Here is a 26,969-nt window from a genome sequence, read left to right on the forward strand (position 1 = left end):
TGAAGCATTCTAGAGATATGACCTCAAATTTACACTGGTCAGAATTTAAAAAATTGGCCTGGTCATTAACATGTAAACTACCTTAGGGGAGTAAAGGGGTTAAAGCACCACTCCAGCAGTTTTATTTTATTGCACCACTGAAGTGATTTAAATTCCCTTCCGTGTCTCATACTCACCTGCCGGCGTTTTATTGTGTGTTCGCCTGCCACCACTCCGGGCGATCTCCGGTGAAAAGTGAATTGCCGGCAGCTCCAGTGTTGAAAGGAGCTGCGAGGAACTTACTTTTCAATTCAAGTCTACGAGATCCTCGTTCTGGCTCTCCTAGACTTGCATTGTGGTCTTGTGATGTAACTTCTGACTTCCGGCTAATCAAGAGCTGTGCACACAAGCTGGCGCAGGGGAACTGGAGCGGCTCCGAAAAAACTGATGACGCCGGAGGGCGAGTAAATGATGGGGGGCAAGGGCTTAGATTTAAAAACATGACTCCAGAGCTGAAAACACAAAACCCCGGAGTGGTGATTTAAAGAAAACTAGGTGCCATTTCTCTAGCACAGCAGTGTATATCTCTAGGGCCATTCTAAGATTAAAGCGGTCCTCCTGTTCTGATGAAGGCCACATAATTGACCGAAACATCAAATTATACATACAGTGAATGAACCTGTACTAATGAAATACATATTATGTTCTTTGCATAAACTTTGGAGTGCCTAAGCTCTTTTTACATCAACAAAAACTAGGCCAAAATACAGAAACACTCAAAAATACAATGAAAATTGTACATTCACACTGAAGGCATCAAAACTATGAATTAACACATGTGGAATTTTATACTTAACAAAAAAGTGTGAAACAACTGAAATTACGTCTTATATTCTAGGTTCTTCAAAGTAGCTACCTTTTGCTTTGATGACTGCTTTGCACACTCTTGGCATTCTCTTGATGAGCTGCAGGAGGTAGTCACTGGGAATGGTTATTACTTCACAGGTGTGCCCTGTCAGGTTTAATAAGTGTAATTTCTTGCCTTATAAATGGGGTTGGGACCATCAGTTGTGTTGTGCAGAAGTCTGGTGGATACACAGCTGATAGTCCTACTGAATAGACTGTTAGAATTTGTATTATGGAAAAAAAAAGCAGCTAAGAAAAACGAGTGGCCATCATTACTTTAAGAAATGAAGGTCAGTCAGTCCGAAAGATTGGGAAAACTTTGAAAGTGTCCCCAAGTGCAGTGGCAAAAACCATCAAGTGCTATAAAGAAACTGGCTCACATGAGGACCGCCCCAGGAAAGGAAGACCAAGAGTCAACCTCTGCTTCTGAGGATAAGGTTATCAGCCTCAGAAATCACAGGTTAACAGCAGCTCAGATTAGAAACCAGGTCAATGCCACACAGTGTTCTAGCAGCAGACACATATCTACAACAACTGTTAAGAGGAGACTTTGTGCAGCAGGCCTTCATGGTAAAATAGCTACTAGGAAACCACTGCTAAGGACAGGCAACAAGCAGAAGAGACTTGTTTGGGCTAAAGAACACAAGGAATGGACATTAGACCAGTGGAAATCTGTGCTTTGGTCTGATGAGTCCAAATTTGAGATCTTTGGTTCCAACCACCGTGTCTTTGTGCAATGCAGAAAAGATGAACGGATAGACTCTACATGCCTGGTTCCCACCGTGAAGCATGGAGGAGGAGGTGTGATGGTGTGGGGGTGCTTTGCTGGTGACACTGTTGGGGATTTATTCAAAATTGAAAGCATACTGAACCAGCATGACTACCACAGCATCTTGCAGCGGCATGCTATTCCATCCGATTTCCGTTTAGTTGGAGCATCATTTATTTTTCAACAGGACAATGATCCCAAACACCTCCAGGCTGTGTAAGGGCTATTTGACCAAGAAGGAGAGTGATGGGGCGCTACGCCAGATGACCTGGCCTCCACAGTCACCAGACCTGAACCCAATCGAGATGGTTTGGGGTGAGCTGGACCGCAGAGTGAAGGCAAAAGGGCCATCAAGTGCCAAGAATCTCTGGGAACTCCTTCAAGATTGTTGGAAGACCATTCCCGGGGACTACCTCTTGAAGCTCCTCAAGAGAATGCCAAGAGTGTGAAAAGCAGTCATCAAAGCAAAAGGTAGCTACTTTGAAGAACCTAGAATATAAGGGTATGTGTCCACGTTCAAGATTGCATCAGGATTTGGTCAGGATTTTATGCAGGTAAAATTCTGACCAAATCTGCACCTGAGGTCATTGGCACGTCACCTGCGGTGTTCTTGCGTGTTTTGCTTATTGTAAGGACATGCTGCGTTCTTAAAAGACGCGCCGCATGTCCGTTTTCGCGGGTCTGCTGCATGCGTCTTTTAATACATAGTAGAGACGGGATTTCATGAAATCCCCTCCACTATGCTGTAACATCTGGACGCTGAATGTTTGACGCTGCAGCTCAACGAAAACACGTCAAACACGCAGCGTTTCCTGAACGTGGAAACATACCCTAAGACATAAAAAGAAAGTGTGAAACAAGTGAAATTAAGTATATAATTCCACATGTGTTAATTCATAGTTTTGATGCTTCCGTGTGATTGTACAATTTTCAGTCATGTAAAATCTTTAAATGAGGGGTGTCCAAACTTTTTGTGTATGTATGTATGTATGTATGTATGTATGTATGTATGTATGTATGTATGTATGTATGTATGTATGTATGTATGTATGTATGTATGTATGTACAGGTCCTTCTAAAAAAATTAGCATATAGTGTTAAATTTCATTATTTACCATAATGTAATGATTACAATTAAACTTTCATATATTATAGATTCATTATCCACCAACTGAAATTTGTCAGGTCTTTTATTGTTTTAATACTGATGATTTTGGCATACAACTCCTGATAACCCAAAAAACCTGTCTCAATAAATTAGCATATTTCACCCGGCCAATCAAATAAAAGTGTTTTTTAATACCAAACAAAAAAACCATCAAATAATAATGTTCAGTTATGCACTCAATACTTGGTCGGGAATCCTTTGGCAGAAATGACTGCTTCAATGCGGCGTGGCATGAAGGCAATCAGCCTGTGACACTGCTGAGATGTTATGGAGGCCCAGGATGCTTCAATAGCGGCCTTAAGCTCATCCAGAGTGTTGGGTCTTGCGTCTCTCAACTTTCTCTTCACAATATCCCACAGATTCTCTATGGGGTTCAGGTCAGGAGAGTTGGCAGGCCAATTGAGCACAGTAATACCATGGTCAGTAAACCATTTACCAGTGGTTTTGGCACTGTGAGCAGGTGCCAGGTCGTGCTGAAAAATGAAATCTTCATCTCCATAAAGCATTTCAGCCGATGGAAGCATGAAGTGCTCCAAAATCTCCTGATAGCTAGCTGCATTGACCCTGCCCTTGATGAAACACAGTGGACCAACACCAGCAGCTGACATGGCACCCCACACCATCACTGACTGTGGGTACTTGACACTGGACTTCAGGCATTTTGGCATTTCCTTCTCCCCAGTCTTCCTCCAGACTCTGGCACCTTGATTTCCGAATGACATGCAAAATTTGCTTTCATCAGAAAAAAGTACTTGGGACCACTTAGCAACAGTCCAGTGCTGCTTCTCTGTAGCCCAGGTCAGGCGCTTCTGCCGCTGTTTATGGTTCAAAAGTGGCTTTACCTGGGGAATGCGGCACCTGTAGCCCATTTCCTGCACACGCCTGTGCACGGTGGCTCTGGATGTTTCCACACCAGACTCAGTCCACTGCTTCCTCAGGTTCCCCAAGGTCTGGAATCGGTCCTTCTCCACAATCTTCCTCAGGGTCCGGTCACCTCTTCTCGTTGTACAGCGTTTTCTGCCACATTGTTTCCTTCCAACAGACTTACCATTGAGGTGCCTTGATACAGCACTCTGGGAACAGCCTATTTGTTGAGAAATTTCTTTCTGGGTCTTACCCTCTTGCTTGAGGGTGTCAATGATGGCCTTCTTGACATCTGTCAGGTCGCTAGTCTTACCCATGATGGGGGTTTTGAGTAATGAACCAGGCAGGGAGTTTTTAAAAGCCTCAGGTATCTTTTGCATGTGTTTAGAGTTAATTAGTTGATTCATAAGATTAGGGTAATAGGTCGTTTAGAGAACCTTTTCTTGATATGCTAATTTATTGAGACAGGTTTTTTGGGTTATCAGGAGTTGTATGCCAAAATCATCAGTATTAAAACAATAAAAGACCTGACAAATTTCAGTTGGTGGATAATGAATCTATAATATATGAAAGTTTAATTGTAATCATTACATTATGGTAAATAATGAAATTTAACACTATATGCTAATTTTTTGAGAAGGACATGTATGTATGTATGTATGTATGTATGTATGTATGTATGTATGTATGTATGTATGTATTATATATACTAGATGGTGGCCCGATTCTAACGCATCGGGTATTCTAGAATATGTATGTAGTTTATTTATGAAGTTTTCAGAATAATGCAAACTATACAAAGGATTCGGGCGTCCGCGACCAATTAGCGAAGCGTGGTTCAAATTCCGCGCCAATTCGTGGGCGGACTGTGCCTGTCGCTGAATAATCACGCCCGGCCGGGCGTGATTAATCAGTGAGGCCAGGGCCTGCTCCAGGTTTTTGAGGGCCCCGGGCGAAAGTCTCAGTGGGCCCCCCTCTTTAACACGTACCACGATTCATGATGCACAGATACAGCAGAGAAATATAGCACAGCCAAGTAGCATATAACAGCCCACGTAGTATATAGCCCAGCCACGTAGTATATTGCCCAGCCACGTAGTATATAGCAGACACGTAGCATATTGCCCAGCCACGTAGTATATAGCAGACACGTAGTATATTGCCCAGCCACGTAATATATTGCCCAGCCACGTAGTATATTGCACAGCCACGTAGTATATTGCACAGCCACGTAGTATATTGCACAGCCACGTAGTATATTGCACAGCCACGTAGTATATTGCACAGCCACGTAGTATATAACACTGCCCATGCAGTATATAAACCCAGGCCACGTAGTATAGAGCACAGCAATGTAGTATATTGCCCAGCCACGTAATATATACCACAGCCACGTAGTATATAGCATAGCCCACATAGTATATAGCACAGAGATGTAGTATATACCACAGCCACGTAGTATATAGCACAGCCCACATAGTATATAGCACAGAGATGTAGTATATAACAGCCCACGTAGTATATAGCAATGTGGGCACCATATCCCTGTTAAAAAAAATAATTAAAATAAAAAATAGTTATATACTCACCTTCCGTCGGCCCCCGGATCCAGCCCAGGCGTTTACCAATGCTCCTTGAGACGCTCCGGCATGAATAGTAAAAAGTTGGGTCACACAGGGTTAATAGCAGCGTTAACGGAGTGCGTTACACTGCGGCATAACGCGGTCCGTTAACGCTGCCATTAACCCTGTGTGAGCGCTCACTGGAGGGGAATATGGAGCGGGCACTGACGGCAGGGGAGTAGGGAGCGGCCATTTCGCGGCCGCACTGTGCCCGTCGCTGATTGGTCGCGGTCAAACGGCCACGACCAATCAGCAACTTGGGATTTCCGTGACAGACAGAAAGATGGAAGTGACCTTTAGACAATTATATAGTACATACATACACACATATATATTATATTTATTGAGAAAAAAGTAGCGGCACCTGCACTGCAGCACGATTGCATGTGTAATGTTCATTTCATTCTTTTATTGGGTACTATAAAAAAAAAAAAAAAAAGTGTCTCAAAATAGCACCAGCCAGGCATGCGCAGTAGCAGCTATCGGCGATACGATAGCTGCTACTGTGCAGGCAGCGCCATCTTGCTAGAAAAAAAACAATTGCCTCCTCCAAGATGGCGCCGCTGGCTCCTGCACAGTAGCGTCTATCGCATCGCTGATAGATGCTACTGCGCAGGCGTGGATGGCACAATTTTAGTGGAGACAATTTTCTTTTTCTCTAGCAAGATGCATGCACAGTAGCAGCTATCAGATCGCTGGCGGCGCCATTTTTAGACACTTTTACAAGTTAATTTATTTATAGCATCAAATAAAAGAATTAAATGCACATTACACATGGGATCAGGCGCCGCCGCATGCCGAAGGGGATTATTTTTTTTCACTTACATATAATATTCATTATATAAAATAGAGGGCAGGTCAGTGAGGGATCAGTGACCTGTCAGAAGCCATACAGGTGAATATGTAAGCAGAGCACTACATGAAGTCCCCCACAGGCCGCCCCGGAGCACAAGCATATCATTAAACTCAAAACTGAAAATAAAGATTAAAACAACAATGAGACGGATTTCATCAACCCAGGTATCATTGTAATCAGTATAATGGAGCCAACCTGATACTGTTACTGTGAACAATCCTGCTGACAGGTTCCCTAATTTGCAATGATGGTTAACCCCTTCCCGACCTTTGACGCATACGCTGCGTCATGAAAGTCGGTGCCTTCCCGACCTGTGACGCAGCGTATGCGTCATGGAGGGATCGCGCTCCTGCAGATCGGGTGAAAGGGTTAACTCCAATTTCACCCGATCTCCAGGAACAGGGGGAGTGGTGCTTCAGCCCAGGGGGGGTGGCTTCACCCCCCCGTGGCTACGATCGCTCTGATTGGCTGTTGAAAGTGAAACTGCCAATCAGAGCGATTTGTAATATTTCACCCCAAAAAACGGTGAAATATTACAATCCAGCCATGGCCGATGCTGCAATATCATCGGCCATGGCTGGAAAACCTAATCTGCCCCCACCCCACCGATCGCCCCCCCAGTGCTCTGGTGCGCGGTCCGCCCCCCTAATTCGTTCTGTCCGCTCCTCCGTCCTCCTGTCCGCTGCCCCCGTGCTCCGGTGCCCCCTCCCTGTGCTCCGGTCCCCCCCCCTTCATACTTACCGGGCCTCCCGATGTCCGTCCGGCTTCTCCATGGGCGCCGCCATCTTCCAATATGGCGGGCGCATGCGCACTGCGCCCGCAGAGTCTGCCGGCTGGCAGATTCATTTCAGAAGTATTTTGATCACTGCGATATAGCCTATAGCAGTGATCAAAATGAAAAAAAAGTAAATGACCCCCCTTTATCACCCCCATAGGGACAATAATAAAAATAAATAAAATATTTTTTTTTTTTTTCTGCTAGGGTTAGGGTTAGAACTAGGGTTAGAATTAGGGTAAGAATTAGGGGTAGGGTTAGGGTTAGGGCATGTGCACACAGTGCGGATTTGGCTGCGAATCCGCAGCGGATCGGCCGCGGATCCGCAGCAGATCGGCCGCGGATCCGCAGCGGATTGGCCGCTGCGAATTCGTAGCAGTTTTCCATCAGGTTTACAGTACCATGTACACCTATGGAAAACCAAATCTGCTGTGCCCATGGTGCGGAAAATACCGTGCGGAAACGCTGTGTATTTTCCGCAGCATGTCAATTTTGTGCGGATTCCGCAGCGTTTTACACCTGTTCCTCAATAGGAATCCGCAGGTGAAATCCGCACAAAAAAACACTGGAAATCCGCTGTAAATCCGTAGGTAAAACGCAGTGCCTTTTACCTGCGGATTTTTCAAAAATGGTGCGGAAAAATCTCACACGAATCCGCAAAGTGGGCACATAGCCTTAGGGTTAGGGTTGGAATTAGAGTTAGGGTACCGTCTCACAGTGGCACTTTGATCGCTACGACGGTACGATCTGTGACGTTCCAGGGATATCCATACGATATCGCTGTGTCTGACACGCAGCAGCGATCAGGGACCCTGCTGAGAATCGTACGTCGTAGCAGATCGTTTGGAACTTACTTTCGTCGCTGGATCTCCCGCTGTCATCGCTGGATCGTTGTGTGTGACAGCTATCCAGCGATGCGTTCACTTGTAACCAGGGTAAATATCGGGTTACTAAGCGCAGGGCCGCGCTTAGTAACTCGATGTTTACCGTGGTTACCAGCGTAAAAGTAAAAAAAAAACAAAAAACGTACATACTCACATTTCGGTGTCCTTCAGGTCCCTTGCCGTCTGCTTCCCGCTCTGACTGTCTGCCGGCCGGCAAGTGAGAGCAGAGCGCAGCGGTGACGTCACCGCTGTGCTGTGCTCTCACTGTACGGCGGCGCTCAGTCAGAGCGGGAAGCAGACGGCAAGGGACCTGAAGGACACCAAAATGTGAGTATGTACGTTTTTTTTTTTTACTTTTACGCTGGTAACCACGGTAAACATCGGGTTACTAAGCGCGGCCCTGCGCTTAGTAACCCGATGTTTACCCTGGTTACCCGGGACCTTGGCATCGTTGGTCGCTGGAGAGCGGTCTGTGTGACAGCTCCCCAGCGACCACACAATGACTTTCCAACGATCACGGCCAGGTCGTATCGCTGGTCGTGATCGTTGGTAAATCGTTATGTGAGACGGTACCCTTAGGGTTGGAATTAGGGCTAGGGTTGGAAATAGGGTTAAGATTAGGCTTGTGGTTAGGGTTAAGGATAGGGTTAGGGTTGTGTTGGGGTTACAGTTGTGGGTAGGGTTGGGATTAGGGTTAGGATTAGGGTTGGATTTAGGGTTACGGGTGTGTTGGGGTAGGGTTGTGGTTAGGGGTGTGTTGGGGTTAGGGTTGTGATTAGGGTTATGGCTACAGTTGGGATTAGGGGTGTGTTGGGGTTAGTGTTGAAGTTAGAATTGAGGGGTTTCCACTGTTTAGGCACATCAGGGGTCTCCAAACGCAACATGGCGCCACCAATGATTCCAGCCAATCTTGCGTTCAAAAAGTCAAATGGTGCGCCCTCCCTTCCAAGCCCCGACGTGCGCCCAAACAGTGGTTTACCCCCACATATGGGATACCAGCGTACTCAGGACAAACTGGGCAACAACTATTGGGGTCCAATTTCTCCTGTTACCCTTGCAAAAATAAAAGATTACTTGCTAAAACATAATTTTGAGGAAAGAACAATTATTTTTTATTTTCACGGCTCTACGTTATAAACTTATGTGAAACACTTGGGGGTTGAAAGTGCTCACCACACATCTAGATAAGATCCTTTTGGGGTCTAGTTTCCAAAATGGGGTCACTTGTGGGGTGTTTCTACTGTTTAGGCACATCAGGGGCTCTGCAAATGCAACGTGACGCCCGCAGACCATTCCATCAAAGTCTGCATTTCAAATGTCACTACTTCCCTTCCGAGCCCTGACGTGCGCCCAAACAGTGGTTTACCCCCACATATGAGGTACCAGCGTACTCACAACAAACTGGGCAACAAATATTGGGGTCCAATTTCTCCTGTTACCCTTGTGAAAATAAACAATTGCTTGCTAAAACATCTTTTTTGAGGAAAGAAAAATGATTTTTTATTTTCACGGCTCTGCGTTGTAAACTTCTGTGAAGCACTTGGGGGTTGAACGTGCTCACCACACATCTAGATAAGTTCCTTGGGGGGTCTAGTTTCCAAAATGGGGTCACTTGTGGGGGGTTTCTACTGTTTAGGCACATCAGGGGCTCTGCAAACATAACATGATTCCCGCAGACCATTCCATCAAAGTCTGCATTCCAAATCGTCACTACTTCCCTTCCGAGCCCCGCCATGTGCCCAAACAGTGGTTTACCCCCACATATGGGGTATCAGCGTACTCAGGAGAAACTGGACAACAACTTTTGGGGTCAAATTTTTCCTGTTACCCTTGGGAAAATTAAAAAATTCTGGGCTAAAAAAATATTTTTGAGGAAAGAAAACACATTTTTTATTTTCACGTCTCTGCGTTATAAACTTCTGTGAAGCACTTGGGGGTTCAAAGTGCTCACCACACATCTAGATAAGTTCCCTTGGGGGTCTAGTTTCCAAAGTGGGGTCAATTGTGGGGAGTTCCTACTGTTTAGGCACATCAGGGGCTCTGCAAACGCAACGTGACGCCCGCAGAGAATTCCATTAAAGTCTGCATTTCAAAACGTCACTACTTCCCTTCCGCTCCCCGACGTGTGCCAAAACAGTGGTTTACCCCCACATATGGGGTATCAGCGTACTCAGGAGAAACTGCACAACGACTTTTGGGGTCCAATTTCTCCTGTTACCCTTGGGAAAATAAATTGTCGGTTAAAAAATAATTTTTGAGGAAAGAAAAATAATTTTATATTTTCATGGCTCTGCGTTATAAACTTCTGTGAAGCACCTGGGGGTTTTAAGTGCTCACTATACATCTAGATTAGTTCCTTGGGGGGGTCTAGTTTCCAAAATGGGGTCACTTGTAGGGGAGCTCTAATGTTTAGGCACACAGGGGCTCTCCGAACGCAACATGGTGTCCACTAACGATTGGAGCTAATTTTCCATTGAAAAAGTCAAATGGCGCGCCTTCCCTTCCAAGCCTTGCCGTGCACCCAAACAGTGGTTTACCCCCACATATGAGGTATCGGCGTACTCAAGAGAAATTGCCCAACAAATTTTAGGATCCATTTTATCCTGTTGCCCATGTGAAAATGAAAAAATTGAGGCTAAAAAATTTTTTTTGTGAAAAAAAAGTACTTTTTCATTATTTACGGATCAATTTGTGAAGCACCTGAGAGTGTAAAGTGCTCACTATGCATCTAGATAAGTTCCTTGGGGGGTCTAGTTTCCAAAATGGGGTCACATGTGGGGGAGCTTCAATGTTTAGGCACACAGGGTCTCTCCAAACGCGACATGGTGTCCGCTAACGATGGAGATAATTTTTCATTCAAAAAGTCAAATGGCGCGCCTTCCCTTCCGAGCCTTGCCGTGCACCCAAACAGTGGTTTACCCCCACATATGAGGTATCGGCGTACTCAGGAGAAATTGCCCAACAAATTTTAGGATCCATTGTATCCTGTTGCCCATGTGAAAATGAAAAAATTGAGGCTAAAAAATTTTTTTGTGAAAAAAAAGTACTTTTTCATTTTTACGGATCAATTTGTGAAGCACCTGGGGGATTAAAGTGCTCACTATGCATCTAGATAAGTTCCTTGGGGCGTCTAGTTTCCAAAATGGGGTCACTTGTGGGGGAGCTCCAATGTTTAGGCACACGGGGGCTCTCCAAACGCGACATGGTGTCCGCTAAAGATTGGAGCCAATTTTTCATTGAAAAAGTCAAATGGCGCTCCTTCGCTTCCGAGCCCTGCCGTGCCCACAAACAGTGGTTTACCCCCACATATGAGGTATCAACGTACTCAGGACAAATTGGACAACAACTTTTGTGGTCCAGTTTCTCCTTTTACCCTTGGGAAAATAAAAAAATTGTTGCTAAAAGATCATTTTTGTGACTAAAAAGTTAAATGTTCACTTTTTCCTTCCATGTTGCTTCTGCTGTTGTGAAACACCTGAAGGGTTAATAAACTTCTTGAATGTGGTTTTGAGCACCTTGAGGGGTGCAGTTTTTAGAATGGTGTCACTTTTGGGTATTTTCAGCCATATAGAACCCTCAAACTGACTTCAAATGTGAGGTGGTCCCTAAAAAAAATGGTTTTGTAAATTTTGTTGTAAAAATGAGAAATCACTGGTCAAATTTTAACCCTTATAACTTCCTAGCAAAAAAAAAATTTATTTCCAAAATTGTGCTGATGTAAAGTAGACATGTGGGAAATGTTATTTATTAACTATTTTGTGTCACATAACTCTCTGGTTTAACAGAATAAAAATTCAAAATGTGAAAATTGCGAAATTTTCAAAATTTTCGCCAAATTTCCGTTTTTTTCACAAATAAACTCAGAAATTATCGACCTAAATTTACCACTAACATGAAGCCCAATATGTCACAAAAAAACAATCTCAGAACCGCAAGGATCCGTTGAAGCGTTCCTGAGTTATTACCTCATAAAGGGACACTGGTCAGAATTGCAAAAAATGGCAAGGTCATTAAGGCCAAAATAGGCTGGGTCATGAAGGGGTTAAATAATTTTAATTTCAACTTTACATAAAATACTGTACAAATTTTGTATCAAAGCATGTGTAGAGGTGAAACGATCAACTTATTTATCCTTTGTACTCTCAATGCTCTAAGAAAAAAAAATACAAAATTAAAATGACCCAATTGTCAATTTTCAGTCAACTTGGCTCTCCAACAAAATGGAAAATAAAATAACAGGCTATCAAAATGTCATATGTATAACAAAATGATACTGACACAACAGGATCAGATCCAGTTCGATAAAACTCATTAGGAGGGCTGCGCTGCTGAAATAAACCGTTTTTTCAATTGTGGTTTTCTATTCACGGCATGTTTCAAAGCCATACCGGTGTCTCGTGTGAAAGAAACAACAAAAACACTATAGCTCACTGGCTAAAAATAGGTGAATGAAATATATATTAAAAAAAAAGTTCTGGTGACAACACAAAGCAAGTTTTTATTTAATAAATAAAAAAAATATTTAAATGTAGTAAACTCTCTCAGTCAGAAAAATGTGATATTGTACTATATGTGATATAACTGTACTGGCCCGCAAGATAACATTAACATCTCATTTTTTATCACACAATTAAAGGTCAAGCAACAATGAATTGTTTGAATTTTGTCCCATTTGATTTCACAAAGAATTATTTTCTTTTACAGTATAAGTCACTATAGAATTCATTAAGTGGAAAATTAAAGGATACCATTAAAAACTACAACTTGTTCCATGTTAGAAAAATAAAGCAGTTATGGCTCTTACAAGACCAGAATGAAAATGAGAAAACAAAAAATGCCAAGACAACAATGGGTTGAGATAGGCCATCAATATTTCAACAATGAAAATCAAAGATTTAACCCCTTCCCGACCTTTGACGCCACGTAAGCGTCATGAAAGTCGGTGCCAATCCGACCTGTGACGCCTATGTGGCGTCATGGAATGATCGCGTCCCTGCAGATCGGGTGAAAGGGTTAACTCCAATTTCACCCGATCTGCAGGGACAGGGGGAGTGGTGCTTCATCCCAGAGGGGGTGGCTTCACCCCCCCGTGGCTACGATCGCTCTGATTGGCAGTTTCACTTTCAACAGCCAATCAGAGCAATTTGTAATATTTCACCTAAAAAACTGGTGAAATATTACAATCCAGCCATGGCCGATGCTGCAATATCATCGGCCATGGCTGGAAACACTTATGTACCCCCCACCACCACCACCACCGATCTCCTCCCCGGTCCTCCGTCCGGTGCTCCGCTCCCCTCCCGTCGTCCTGCCCGCTCCCTCGTCCTCCTGCCCGCTCCCCGTGCTCCGATGCCACCCCCCCGTCCTCCGATCCACCCCCCATGCTCAGATGCCCCCCCTCAAACTTACCGAGCCTCCCGGTGTCCGTTCGTCTTCTCCATGGGCGCCGCCATCTTTCAAAATGGCGGGCGCATGCGCAGTGCGCCAGCCGAATCTACCGGCCGGCAGATTCGTTCCAGGTATATTTTGATCACTGAGATATAACCTATCACAGTGATCAAAATAAAAAAAAATAGTAAATGACCCCCCCCCCCTTTTCACCCCCACAGGTAGGGACAATAATAAAAAAAAAGAAAATATTTTTTTTTCTTTTTCCACTAGGGTTAGAACTAGGGTTAGGGCTAGGGGTAGGGCATGTGCACACAGTGCGGATTTGGCCGCGGATCCGCAGCGGATTGGCCGCGGATCCGCAGCGGATTGGCCGCGGATCCGCAGCGGATTGGCCGCGGATCCGCAGCGGATTGGCAGCTGCGAATTTGTAGCAGTTTTCCATCAGGTTTACAGTACCATGTACACCTATGGAAAACCAAATCCGCTGTGCCCATGGTGCGGAAAATACCGTGCGGAAACGTTGCGTTGTATTTTCCGCAGCATGTCAATTTTGTGCGGATTCCGCAGCGTTTTACACCTGTTCCTCAATAGGAATCCGCAGGTGAAATCTGCACAAAAAAAACACTGGAAATCTGCAGGTAAAACGCAGTGCTGTTTACCTGCGGATTTTTCAAAAATTGTGCGGAAAAATCTCACATGAATCCGCAACGTGGGCACATAGCCTTAGGGTTAGGGTTGGAATTAGAGTTAGGGTTGGAATTAGGGCTAGGGTTGGAAATAGGGTTAAGATTAGGCTTGTGGTTAGGGGTGTGTTGGGGTTACAGTTGTGGTTAGGGTTGTGGTTAGGGGCGTGTTGTGGTTAGGGTTGTGATTAGGGTTATGGCTACAGTTGGGATTAGGGTTAGGGGTGTGTTGGGGTTAGTGTTGAAGTTAGAATTGAGGGGTTTCCACTGTTTAGGCACATCAGGGGTCTCCAAACGTAACATGGCGCCACCATTGATTCCAGCCAATCTTGCGTTCAAAAAGTCAAATTGTGCTCCCTCCCCTCTAAGCCCCGACGTGCACACAAACAGTGGTTTACCCCCACATATGGGGTACCAGCGTACTCACAACAAACTGGGCAACAAATATTGGGGTCCAATTTCTCCTGTTACCCTTGTGAAAATAAAAAATTGCTTGCTAAAACATCTTTTTTGAGGAAAGAAAAATGATTTTTATTTTCACGGCTCTGCGTTGTAAACTTCTGTGAAGCACTTGGGGGTTGAACGTGCTCACCACACATCTAGATAAGTTCCTTGGGGGGTCTAGTTTCCAAAATGGGGTCACTTGTGGGGGGGTTTCTACTGTTTAGGCACATTAGGGGCTCTGCAAATGTAACATGATGCCCGCAGACCATTCCATCAAAGTCTGCATTCCAAAACGTCACTACTTCCCTTCCGAGCCCCGGCATGTGCCCAAACAGTGGTTTACCCCCACATACGGGGTATCAGCGTACTCAGGAGAAACTGGACAACAACTTTTGGGGTCCAATTTCTCCTGTTACCCTTGTGAAAATAAAAAATTGAGGGCTAAAAAATTATTTTTGAGGAAAGAAAAATGATTTTTTTATTTTCACGGCTCTGCGTTATAAACTTCTGTGAAGCACTTGGGGGTTCAAAGTGCTCACCACACATCTAGATTAGTTCCTTGGGAGGTCTAGTTTCCAAAATAGGGTCACTTGTAGGGGAGCTCCAATGTTTAGGCACACAGGGGCTCTCCAAAAGCGACATGGTGTCCGCTAATGATTGGAGCTAATTTTCCATTCAAAAAGCCAAATGGCGTGCCTTCCCTTCCGAGCCCTGCCGTGCGCCCAAACAGTGGTTTACCCCCACATATGGGGTATCATCGTACTCAGGACAAACTGGACAACAAAATTTGGGGTCCAATTTCTCCTATTACCCTTGGGAAAATAAAAAATTCCAGGCTAAAAATCATTTTTGAGGAAAGAAAAATTATTTTTTATTTTCACGGCTCTGCGTTATAAACTTCTGTGAAGCACCTGGGGGTTTTAAGTGCTCACTATGCATCTAGATAAGTTCCTTGGGGGGTCTAGTTTCCAAAATGGGGTCACTTGTAGGGGAGCTCCAATGTTTAGGCACACAGGGGCTCTCCAAACGCGACATGGTGTCCGCTAACGATTGGAGCTAATTTTCCATTCAAAAAGTCAAATGGCGCGCCTTCCCTTCCGAGCCTTGCCGTGCACCCAAACAGTGGTTTACCCCCACATATGAGGTATCAGCATACTCAGGAGAAATTGCCCAACAAATTTTAGTATCCATTTTTTCCTGTTGCCCATGTGAAAATGAAAAAATTGAGGCTAAAAGAAATTTTGTGTGAAAAAAAGTACTTTTTCATTTTTACGGATCAATTTGTGAAGCACCTGAGGGTTTAAAGTGCTCACTATGCTTCTAGATAAGTTCCTTAGGGGGGGTCTAGTTTCCAAAATGGGGTCACTTGTGGGGGAGCTCCAATGTTTAGGCACACAGGGGCTCTCCAAACGTGACATGGTGTCCGCTAGCGATGGAGATAATTTTCCATTCAAAAAGTCAAATGGCGCTCCTTCCCTTCCGAGCCCTGCCGTGCGCCCAAACAGTGGTTTACCCCCACATATAAGGTATCAGCGTACTCAGGACAAATTGGACAACAACGTTCGTGGTCCAGTTTCTCCTTTTACCCTTGGGAAAATAAAAAAATTGTTGCTAAAAGATCATTTTTGTGACTAAAAAGTTAAATGTTCATTTTTTACTTCCATGTTGCTTCTGCTGCTGTGAAACACCTGAAGGGTTAATAAACTTCTTGAATGTGGTTTTGAGCACCTTGAGGGGTGCAGTTTTTAGAATGGTGTCACTTTTTGGTATTTTCAGCCATATAGAACCCTCAAACTGACTTCAAATGTGAGGTGGTCCCTAAAAAAAATGGTTTTGTACATTTTGTTGTAAAAATGAGAAATCACTGGTCAAATTTTAACCCTTATAACTTCCTAGCAAAAAAAAATAAATTTGTTTCCAAAATTGTGCTGATGTAAAGTAGACATGTGGGAAATGTTATCTATTAACTATTTTGTGTCACATAACTCTCGTTTAACAGAATAAAAATTAAAAATGTGAAAATTGCGAAATTTTCAAAATTTTTGCCAAATTTCCATTTTTTTCACAAATAAACTCAGAAATTATCGACCTAAATTTACCACTAACATGAAGCCCAATTTGTCACGAAAAAACACTCTCAGAATCGCTAGGATCCGTTGAAGCGTTCCTGAGTTATTACCTCATAAATGGACACTGGTCAGAATTGCAAAAAACGGCCAGGTCATTAAGGCCAAAATAGGCTGGGTCATGAAGGGGTTAATTAAGGCTGGACCCTTTATTTTTTAGGAAAATCGATTCCTCACTACGCTGTCTGAAACAGAAGGCCAAGATCACTTAGGGTAGGGCTGCATGGCAACATTTGTCCTGTGACACTAATATCGCAGCGACACATTACAGCATTGAACGTAGTGTCTTCCAATATTAGGTTTACAGATATGTTGGATTTTCTGTCGCTAGTCCCATGCGCTCTTGTTATAGACTTCAGTGCAATTCGCATGTGGCATGCGACTTATAAGAAACTTATTTGCAACATGGCGGTTTCATTTACAGCAAAAAAAAAAAAAAAAAATCAAAGCTCTAAAACAGTTGCACCACAACAAATGTTTTTGCAGAGTGACTTTTCAAAGAATTGCTATCGCAGGACACATGTTGCCGTGTAGAACCAGCCATGTCCTACCACCTAAAACACTTGTCAGTTACAAATGTCAGCGATCTGTCAATAGTCACTCACGTTCTCCACAATACTTTAGCTTTTCATTTACAACAAACCTACAAATAAAATTAGGAAATACAGAATGTTACTTTTATGCAAATATGACACTTACCGACATTTGTAGGGAAAATGCCTTCATTGTTTATCTGAACTTCTATCCAATCCATTAATAAATTCATGTATTTGGGGGCAGAAAGTGCTGTGGGCTTTCGATATCTATTTTCATCTTGCCACCGGTACTCATACTTAGGACCTCCAGACATAACAGGACATGATTGCTCGGTGCAGCTGTCGCTGATTGTACCATAGATCAGATTGATGCGATTGAAAAAATCCACAACATGAACTGCCACCCAGTCATTCTGGTCCTCCTCGTGTGGCAGCTGGACAGCCAACTTTAGGTCCAGCCCTGCATTGAGGGAAGCTTGCGCTTTCTTATGTAGTTCAAATCGCTGAGTGCCAGGCTCAAATTTTCGCTTAGGACGAAATGTTCTGTCCTTATTAAAAACTTGCTTTAGGGGATTTGCCATTTTACAATCAGTATAATTGATCGCTTTTAATGGAGCCGAAGCGTACTGTTGTAATACTGGGGAAAGAAAAAAAAAAAATAATCACAAGAATAATATTAATCATTTTTATTTCTGTAGCACCGACATTCTGCAGCACTTTCCAATTAAGCAGGGACATGTGCAGACAATGTAAGAATTGCAGAGTAACACTTCATTAAACAGTTACAAAGAGTAAGGGCTCTGCTCACTAGCTTACAATCTATCACGAAATAGGACACAATAGGTAGATGGTGCTTGTCCTGTATGGTCCAGCCACCAGTATAATAAATAGAGGCATTCAAATAACTCCAAAGGAGAAGAATCCAGCTCAACGATGCAGTGAAGAATCCGTAACTTTATTTCACTTCAAAATAGCGTGTAAGGACAAGACATCAGCATGATAAAACCAAGATCGACGCGTTTCCGGTGACTAGGCACCCTTAATCATGTTCAAATAACTCCGCATGAACCTATCACCAGCAAGTATCTGTACAAGTACACATACAAAATGCTATTGGGTGCATGGAGGGTGTGGAAACAAATAATAAAAGGGGCCAGATTCTTTTATTAAATTTAATAAGGGAAAACAGTTAAGGGAATAGTTAAGATTAGTGAGATGAGGTGATAGGCCAGGCTAAAGAAATGTGCTTTTAGTGCATGCTTAAAGTTAATCCGTCACCCCCTGGGACTTATATAACATATTAATATAGGCATACAGGTGATGGAAATGTTACACTAGTCCTACCTGTATGCCTCATATTAGCGGTCTTGTCGTTGAGAAATTTTATTTTATTTCTGTATGCTAATGATTTCTTCCAGGCTCCGGGGCGTGCAGTGCCTGGAATAAATCTCTGCCTTCTGTCTTCATTATCATACCACACCCTTCCCATCAGCATCATAGTGCCCATGTCCAGCATGAGAGCCCCATACAGCCTCCCCATGTCCAGCATGAAACTCCATAGACTCCCTATGTCCAGCATGAGAATCCATAGCTTTCCCATATCCTGCATGAGAACCCCAAAGCCTCTTAACGTCCAGCATAAGACCCATAGCGTATGTCCAGCCAAACCTCTCATACACATGAAGAAAAAAAATAAATAAACACCAAATACCTCATTCCCATTCCCGTGGTGCTCTGCCAGTGCCTCTGCTCTCTCCGATGCACTGACTCTCCGCAGTGCACAGATGACGTGATAAAATGACGTCATTGCATCAGCTGTCTCACACGCTGATTGGTGGAAGAAGAGGCCCTTCACCCCCTCCTCCACCAATGTATTAGCCACTGCCTGCATCCTGAGGATGCAGATAGCGGCGACAGTGGGTGGCGGGGGAACAGGCTGGGTAGGGCAAGGTGTGGCCCATAGGCCACTGGGTCGGATGTGGCCCGAGGGAAGCACTTTGCCCAGGTGGACCCAGGGAACTATTGGCCGGTGAGTCTGAATTCCATACCATGATAGATCTTTGAACAAATTATTAAACAACATGTATGCAAGTACGTGGATAAGAATGAAGTGATTAACCAGAGTCAGCATGGGTTTGTAACTAGTAAGTCATGTCAGACTAACTTAATTTCCATCTATGACAGAATCACTGACTGGGTGGATCAGGGAAATGCTGTAGATATAGTATATCTTGACTAATGACAAAGTATGGAATGGACAAGGCAACTGTTAGGTAGATTCATAACTGGCTTAGTGATCGGACCCAAAGAGTGGTCGTAAATGGCTGCACATCCAGTTGGAAGAATGTCTCAAGTGGGGTACCACAGGGTGCTGTCCTGGGCCCTGTATTGTTAAACATCTTTATCAATGATTTAGATGAAGAAATTGAGGGTACACTAATTAACCCCTTCACCCCCAAGGGTGGTTTGCACGTTAATGACCGGGCCAATTTTTACAATTCTGACCACTGTCCCTTTATGAGGCTATAACTCTGGAACGCTTTGACGGATCTTGGCGATTCTGACATTGTTTTCTCGTGACATATTGTACTTCATGTTAGTGGTAAAATTTATTCGATATAACTTGCGTTTATTTGTGAAAAAAATGGAAATTTGGCGAAAATTATGAAAATTTTGCAATTTTCCAACTTTGAATTTTTATGCCCTTAAATCACAGACATATGTCACGCAAAATACTTAATAAGTAACATTTCCCACATGTCTACTTTACATCAGTACAATTTTGGAACCAAAATTTTTTTTTGTGACGGAGTTATAAGGGTTAAAAGTTGACCAGCAATTTCTCATTTTTACAACACCATTTTTTTTTAGGGACCACATCTCATTTGAAGTCATTTTGAGGGGTCTATATGATAGAAAATACTCAAGTGTGACACCATTCTAAAAACTGCACCCCTCAAGGTGCTCAAAACCACATTCAAGAAGTTTATTAACCCTTCAGGTGTTTCACAGGAATTTTTGGAATGTTTAAATAAAAATGAACATTTAACTTTTTTTCACACAAAATTTATTTCAGCTCCAATTTGTTTTATTTTACCAAGGGTAACAGGAGAAAATGGACCCCCAAAGTTGTTGTATAATTTGTCCTGAGTACGCTGATACCCCATATGTGGGGGTAAACCATTGTTTGGGCGCATGGCAGAGCTTGGAAGGGAAGGAGCGCCATTTGACTTTTCAATGCAAAATTGACTGGAATTGAGATGGGACGCCATGTTGCGTTTGGAGAGCCCCTGATGTGCCTAAACATTGAAACTCCCTACAAGTGACACCATTTTGGAAAGTAGACCCCCTAAGGAACTTATCTAGATGTGTGGTGAGCACTTTGACCCACCAAGTGCTTCACAGAAGTTTATAATGCAGAGCCGTAAAAATAAAAAATCATATTTTTTCACAAAAATGATCTTTTCGCCCCCAATTTTTTATTTTCCCAAGGGTAAGAGAAGAAATTGGACCGCAAAAAATGTTGTGCAATTTGTCCTGAGTACGCTGATACCCCATATGTGGGTGTAAACCATTGTTTGGGCGCATGGCAGAGCTTGGAAGGGAAGGAGCGCCATTTGACTTTTCAATGCAAAATTGACTGGAATTGAGATGGGACGCCATGTTGCGTTTGGAGAGCCCCTGATGTGCCTAAACATTGAAACTCCCTACAAGTGACACCATTTTGGAAAGTAGACCCCCTAAGGAACTTATCTAGATGTGTGGTGAGCACTTTGACCCACCAAGTGCTTCACAGAAGTTTATAATGCAGAGCCGTAAAAATAAAAAATCATATTTTTTCACAAAAATGATCTTTTCGCCCCCAATTTTTTATTTTCCCAAGGGTAAGAGAAGAAATTGGACCGCAAAAAATGTTGTGCAATTTGTCCTGAGTACGCTGATACCCCATATGTGGGTGTAAACCATTGTTTGGGCGCATGGCAGAGCTTGGAAGGGAAGGAGCGCCATTTGACTTTTCAATGCAAAATTGACTGGAATTGAGATGGGACGCCATGTTGCGTTTGGAGAGCCCCTGATGTGCCTAAACATTGAAACTCCCTACAAGTGACACCATTTTGGAAAGTAGACCCCCTAAGGAACTTATCTAGATGTGTTTTGAGAGCTTTGAACCCCCAAGTGTTTCACTACAGATTATAACGCAGAGCCGTGAAAATAATTTTTATTTTTTTTCTCAAAAATGATTTTTTAGCCCCCAGCTTTGTATTTTTACAAGGGTAACAGAATAAATTGGACCCCAAAATTTGTTTTCCAATTTGTCCTGAGTACGCTGATACCCCATATGTGGGGGGGAACCACTGTTTGGGCGCATGACAGAGCTCGGAAGGGAAGGAGCGCCATTTGGAATGCAGACTTAAATGGATTGGTCAGCAGCCGTCACGTTGCATTTGCAGAGCCCCTGATGTACCCAAACAGTACAAACCCCCCACAAGTGACCCCATATTGGAAACTAGACCTCCCAAGGAACTTATCTAGATGTGTTGTGAGAACTTTGAACCCCCAAGTGTTTCACTACAGTTTATAACGCAGAGCCGTGAAAATAAAACATCTTTTTTTTCCCACAAAAATGATTTTTAGCCCCCCAAATTTTTATTTTCCTAAGGATAACAAGAGAGCTTGGACCCCAGAAGTTGTTGTTCAATTTGTCCCGAGTACGCTGATAACACATATGTTGGGGTAAACCCCTTTTTGGGCGCACGGGAGAGCTCGGAAGGGAAGGAGCACTGTTTTACTTTTTCAACGCAGAATTGGCTGGAATTGAGATTGGACGCCATGTCGCGCTTGGAGAGCCCCTGATGTGCCTGGACAGTGGAAACTCCCCAATTCTACCTGAAACCCTAACCCAAACACACCCCTAACCCTAATCCCAACGGTAACCCTAACCACACCCCTAGCCCTGACACACCCATAATTCTAATCCCAACCCTAATCCAAACGTAAATGTAATCCAAACCCTAACCCTAACTTTAGCCCCAACCTTAACTTTAGCCCCAACCCTAACTTTAGCCCCAACCCTAACTTTACCTCCAACCCTAGCCCTAACCCTAACCCTACCCCTAACCCTAAACGTGACTGAAATACGTGGCACTGAAATACGTGGCACTGAAATACGTGGCACTGAAATACGTGGCACTGAAATACGTGGCACTGAAATACGTGGCACTTAAATACGTGGCACTTAAATACGTGGCACTTAAATTCGTGGCACTGAAATACGTGGCACTGAAATACGTGGCACTGAAATACGTGGCACTTAAATACGTGGCACTTAAATACGTGGCACTGAAATATGTGATACGTGGCACTTAAATACGTGGCACTGAAACACGTGGCACTGAAACACGTGGCACTGAAATACGTGATACGTGGCACTGAAATACGTGGCACTGAAATACGTGGCACTGAAATACGTGGCACTGAAATATGTGATACGTGGCACTTAAATACGTGGCACTGAAATACGTGGCACTGAAATACGTGGCACTGAAATACGTGGCACTGAAATACGTGGCACTGAAATATGTGATACATGGCACTTAAATACGTGGCACTGAAACACGTGGCACTGAAATACGTGATACATGGCACTGAAATACGTGGCACTGAAATACGTGGCACTGAAATACGTGGCACTGAAATACGTGGCACTGAAACACGTGCAACTGAAATACGTGGCACTGAAATACGTGGCACTATGACTGTCAGAAAATGTTCATTAAACGGTTAGGGGTGAGGTTAGGGGTAGAGTTAGGGTTAGGGTTTGGATCCCTTTATCACAATGATGGTGGTGGGTGGCTTTTCAGTGTGTTTTCTGTTTTTTTTTTCGATAAAAATGCATGCGTTTTTAACGCAAACAAACGCATGTGCTTAAAAACGCAAGAAAATACTGCAGGTTGTATTTCTGAAAATTAACGCATGCAGAAAAAAACCGCATGCGTTTGAAAACGCGACCAAACGTGTACAAAAAAACGCATGCGTTTTCAATGTTAAATATAGGGAAAAAACGCATGCGTTTTTTTGTGCAAAAAACGCTGCAGACAAAAACGCAAGTGTGAAACCAGCGACGCTTTTTATAGCAAAAAAGTTTTTGCGTCTCCACATTTTGAGAGCTATAATTTTTCCACATTTTGCTCCACAGAGTCATGTGAGGTCTTGTTTTTTGCGGGACGAGTTGACGTTTTTATTGGTAACATTTTCGGACACGTGACCGTTTTTGATCGCTTTTTATTCCGATTTTTGTGAGGCAGAATGACCAAAAACCAGCAATTCCTGAATTTCTTTTGGGAGAGGCGTTTATACCGTTCCGCGTTTGGTAAAATTGATAAAGCAGTTTTATTCGTCGGGTCAGTACGATTACAGCGATATCTCATTTATATCATTTTTTTTATGTTTTGGCGCTTTTATACGATAAAAACTATTTTATAGAAAAAATAATTATTTTGGTATCGCTTTATTCTCAGGACTATAACTTTTTTATTTTTTTGCTGATGATGCTGTGTGGCGGCTTGTTTTTTGCAGGACAAGATGACGTTTTCAGTGGTACCATGGTTATTTATATATGTCTTTTTGATCGCGTGTTATTCCACTTTTTGTTCGGCGGTATGGTAATAAAGCGTTGTTTTTTGCCTCGTTTTTTTTTTTTTTTTCTTACGGTGTTTACTGAAGGGGTTAACTAGTGGGGCAGTTTTATAGGTGGGGTCGTTACGGACGCGGCGATACTAAACATGTGTACTTTTATTGTTTGTTTTTTTTATTTAGATAAAGAAATGTATTTATGGGAATAATATTTTTTTTTTTTTTTTCATTATTTTGGAATATTTTTTTTAATTTTTTTTTACACATTTGGAAATTTTTTTTTTTACTTTTTTACTTTGCCCCAGGGGGGGACAATACAGATCGGTGATCTGTCAGTTTGCATAGCACTCTGACAGATCACCGATCTGCGAGAGGTGCAGGCTGCTTCACAGTGCCTGCTCTGAGCAGGCGTCTGTGAAGCCACCTCCCTCCCTGCAGGACCCGGATCCGCGGCCATCTTGGATCCGGGTCTGGAGCAGGCAGGGAGGGAGGTAAGACCCTCGCAGCAACGCGATCACATCGCGTTGCTGCGGGGGGCTCAGGGAAGCCCGCAGGGAGCCCCCTCCCTGCGCGATGCTTCCCTGCACCGCCGGCACATCGCGATCATGTTTGATCGCGGTGTGCCGGGGGTTAATGTGCCGGGAGCGGTCCGTGACCGCTCCTGGCACATAGTGCCGGATGTCAGCTGCGATATGCAGCCGACACCCGGCCGCGATCGGCCGCGCTCCCCCCGTGAGCGCGGCCGATCGGCTATGACGTACTATCCCGTCGGCGGTCATGGGGGCCCACCCCACCTCGACGGGATAGTACGTCGGATGTCAGGAAGGGGTTAAATTTGCTGATGACACAAAGCTAGGAGGGATAGCTAATACTAGAGAAGAGAGAGAGGATTCAAAAAGATATAAATAAACTGGAGTAGTGGGCAGCAACTAACGGAATGTTTTTTTAACAAGGAAAAGTGCAAAGTACTACATCTGGGCAATAAAAATGAAAAAAGCATAAAGAATAGGAGGCATAGGACTAAGCAACAGCACATGTGAAAAATACTTGGGTATAATAATAGATCATAAACTGAACATGCGTCAACAGTGTGATGAAGCAGCAAAAAAGGCAAATGCAATTCTGGGATATATTAACAGAAGCATGCAGTCTAGATCACATGAAGTCATTATTGCCCTCTACTCCTCTTTGGTCAGACCTCACCTGGAATACTGCGTCCAGTTTTGGGCACCACATTTAAAAAAACCGACATCAACAAATTGGAGAAAGTTCAGAGAAGAGCGACCAGAATGGTGACCGGTCAGGAAACCATGTCCTATGAGGAACGGTTGCGGGATTTGGGAATGTTTAGCTTGCAGAAAAGAAGACTGAGAGGAGACTTAATAGCGGTCTACAAATATCTCAAGGGCTGTCACATTGTAGAAGGATCATCTTTATTCTCATTTGCACAAGGAAATACTAGAAGCAATGGGATGAAACTGAATGGGAGGGGAGACAGATTAGATATTAGAAAAAACTTTTTGTCAGTTAGGGTGAGCAATGAGTGGAACAGGCTGCCACGAAAGGTGTTGAGTTCTCCTTCCATTGACGTTTTCAAACAGAGGCTGGACAGACATCTGTCTGGGATGATTTAGGGAATCCTGCTTTGAGCAGGGGGTTTGATCAGATGACCCAGGAGGTCCCTTTCAACTCTATCATTCTACGATTCTATGATTCTAGGTCTGCCCTACAGGTGTGCTGAGACGGCAACAGTTAACCTCCAGCGCACTGACAGCGGTGGCTCCTAGAAAGAATTAAGTTAATTTTCTCAAAGTATCTGCGCATTCAATATGGCGGCCAGGCACTTTTCTAATGCTATTAGACTGCAGATTACTCCTATATCTGCAAGTACATAAAGTTATCCGGTGTGACAGGTTCTCTTTAAAACCTTTGTCTGAACAAATGCTGTAAACTAGTAAGTGATCTCAGATGAGCTTTCTTTTTTGGGCATCTCTTCCTGCACAGTAACATGCAGCAATTGTGCTACTTCCTGTGATGTTTCAGCCCGTTGCAGAACAGAAAGATGAATTTTAGGCCTGCACAAATGATGCAAACACTCAATGAGCATTTTGCTCGTTTGTAGGACGGACATGCTTACATAGAAAGAATTATAAACAAAAAAGAATTCTTACAATTGCCTGTTTGCCAATTATAGACTAGTTAAAATGGCCTTCAAGAATGTATAATTTACAAAGCTCTTTATAAACTTGTATTTGAAGGACAAAAGTGAAAGCATTAAAGTGCACTTGTCACCTGTTTTGGCAGCTATAAGATGCAGCCACTGCCTTTCAGGGCTTAACAAAAGCATTCTATAATGCTGTAGATAAGACCCCAATCTGACCTGCAAGATAAGAAAATTAAGTTTTATTATACTCACCCGGGGGAAGGGGTCCGATAGGTGTCGCCCTCCCATCTTCTTGCGCCGCCAACCTTCTGCTTGCTTCATCGCTCTCCGGAATCGCGCTTCTGCGTACTTATCAGCCCTGCTGAGGGCAGAGTAAAGTACTGCAATGTGCAGGGCCTCACTGACCTTTCCCGGCGCCTGCGCACTGCAGTACTTTGGTCTGCCCTCAACAGGGCAGAGAAGTACGCCTGCACAGAAGCGCGATGCTCCCCCCGGTGAGTATAATAAAACACATTTTTCAGGTCCGACCAGGGACTTATCTACAGCATTACAGAATGAGGTAGATAAGCCCTGAAAGGTGATGGCTGCATCTTATAGCAGCCAAAACAGGTGACAGGTTCCCTTTAACATCAGTGATGACCGAGTGTGATCGTTACTCGAGTTTTCCGAGCAAGCTCGGGGGTTCTCAGAGTATCTTGGGCATGCTCATAGATTATGTTTGAGTCCCCACAGCTGCATGATTTGCAGCTGCTAGACAGCCTGAATACATGTGGGTATTCCCTAACAGTCAATCCCTGCACGTGTTCAGGTTGTCTAACAGCCACAAATCATGCAGCTGCGGGGACACAAAATCTACGAGCATGCCCAAGATACTCGGAAGACTGGACCATGATGTAATACTTCCCAGGAAAGACCTTAGACCGGTTCCTTCAGGGCCATGGTCCTTAGCAGAGGGAACCAACTTCTTTTTGGCCTGAATGGAGCGATTAGAAGCACCTTTGCCCGATCCTCCTGAATTTTCCTGAGAGCTCTAGGAATGAGTGCTTCTTGAGGAAAGGCGTATGCCAGCATCCAGTTCCACCTCTGGTTCAATGCATCGATCCCTTCTGGATTGTCTCCGGGACTCGGGGAGTTAAGTCTGATGACTTTTGAATTTTTCCTTGTTGCTA

The 26,969-nt window shown here is 43.7% G+C and overlaps 1 protein-coding gene across 2 annotated transcripts in view; it reads right to left on the minus strand.

Annotated features, from left to right (window-relative positions):
• Window positions 1-26,969, minus strand: part of LOC143784259 (MOB kinase activator 3A) — a 71,405-nt gene that overhangs the window by 20,631 nt on the left and 23,805 nt on the right. For both annotated transcript variants that reach the window (XM_077272300.1, XM_077272291.1), the window contains exon 2: window positions 17,167-17,640. In XM_077272300.1, the coding sequence (XP_077128415.1) occupies window positions 17,167-17,584 (418 nt within the window). In that variant the 5' untranslated portion in view covers window positions 17,585-17,640. The remainder of the gene's footprint in view (window positions 1-17,166; window positions 17,641-26,969) is intronic.

This window comes from Ranitomeya variabilis, chromosome 1, assembly GCF_051348905.1.
Source record: "Ranitomeya variabilis isolate aRanVar5 chromosome 1, aRanVar5.hap1, whole genome shotgun sequence".
NCBI classification, from domain to species: Eukaryota; Metazoa; Chordata; class Amphibia; order Anura; family Dendrobatidae; genus Ranitomeya; species Ranitomeya variabilis.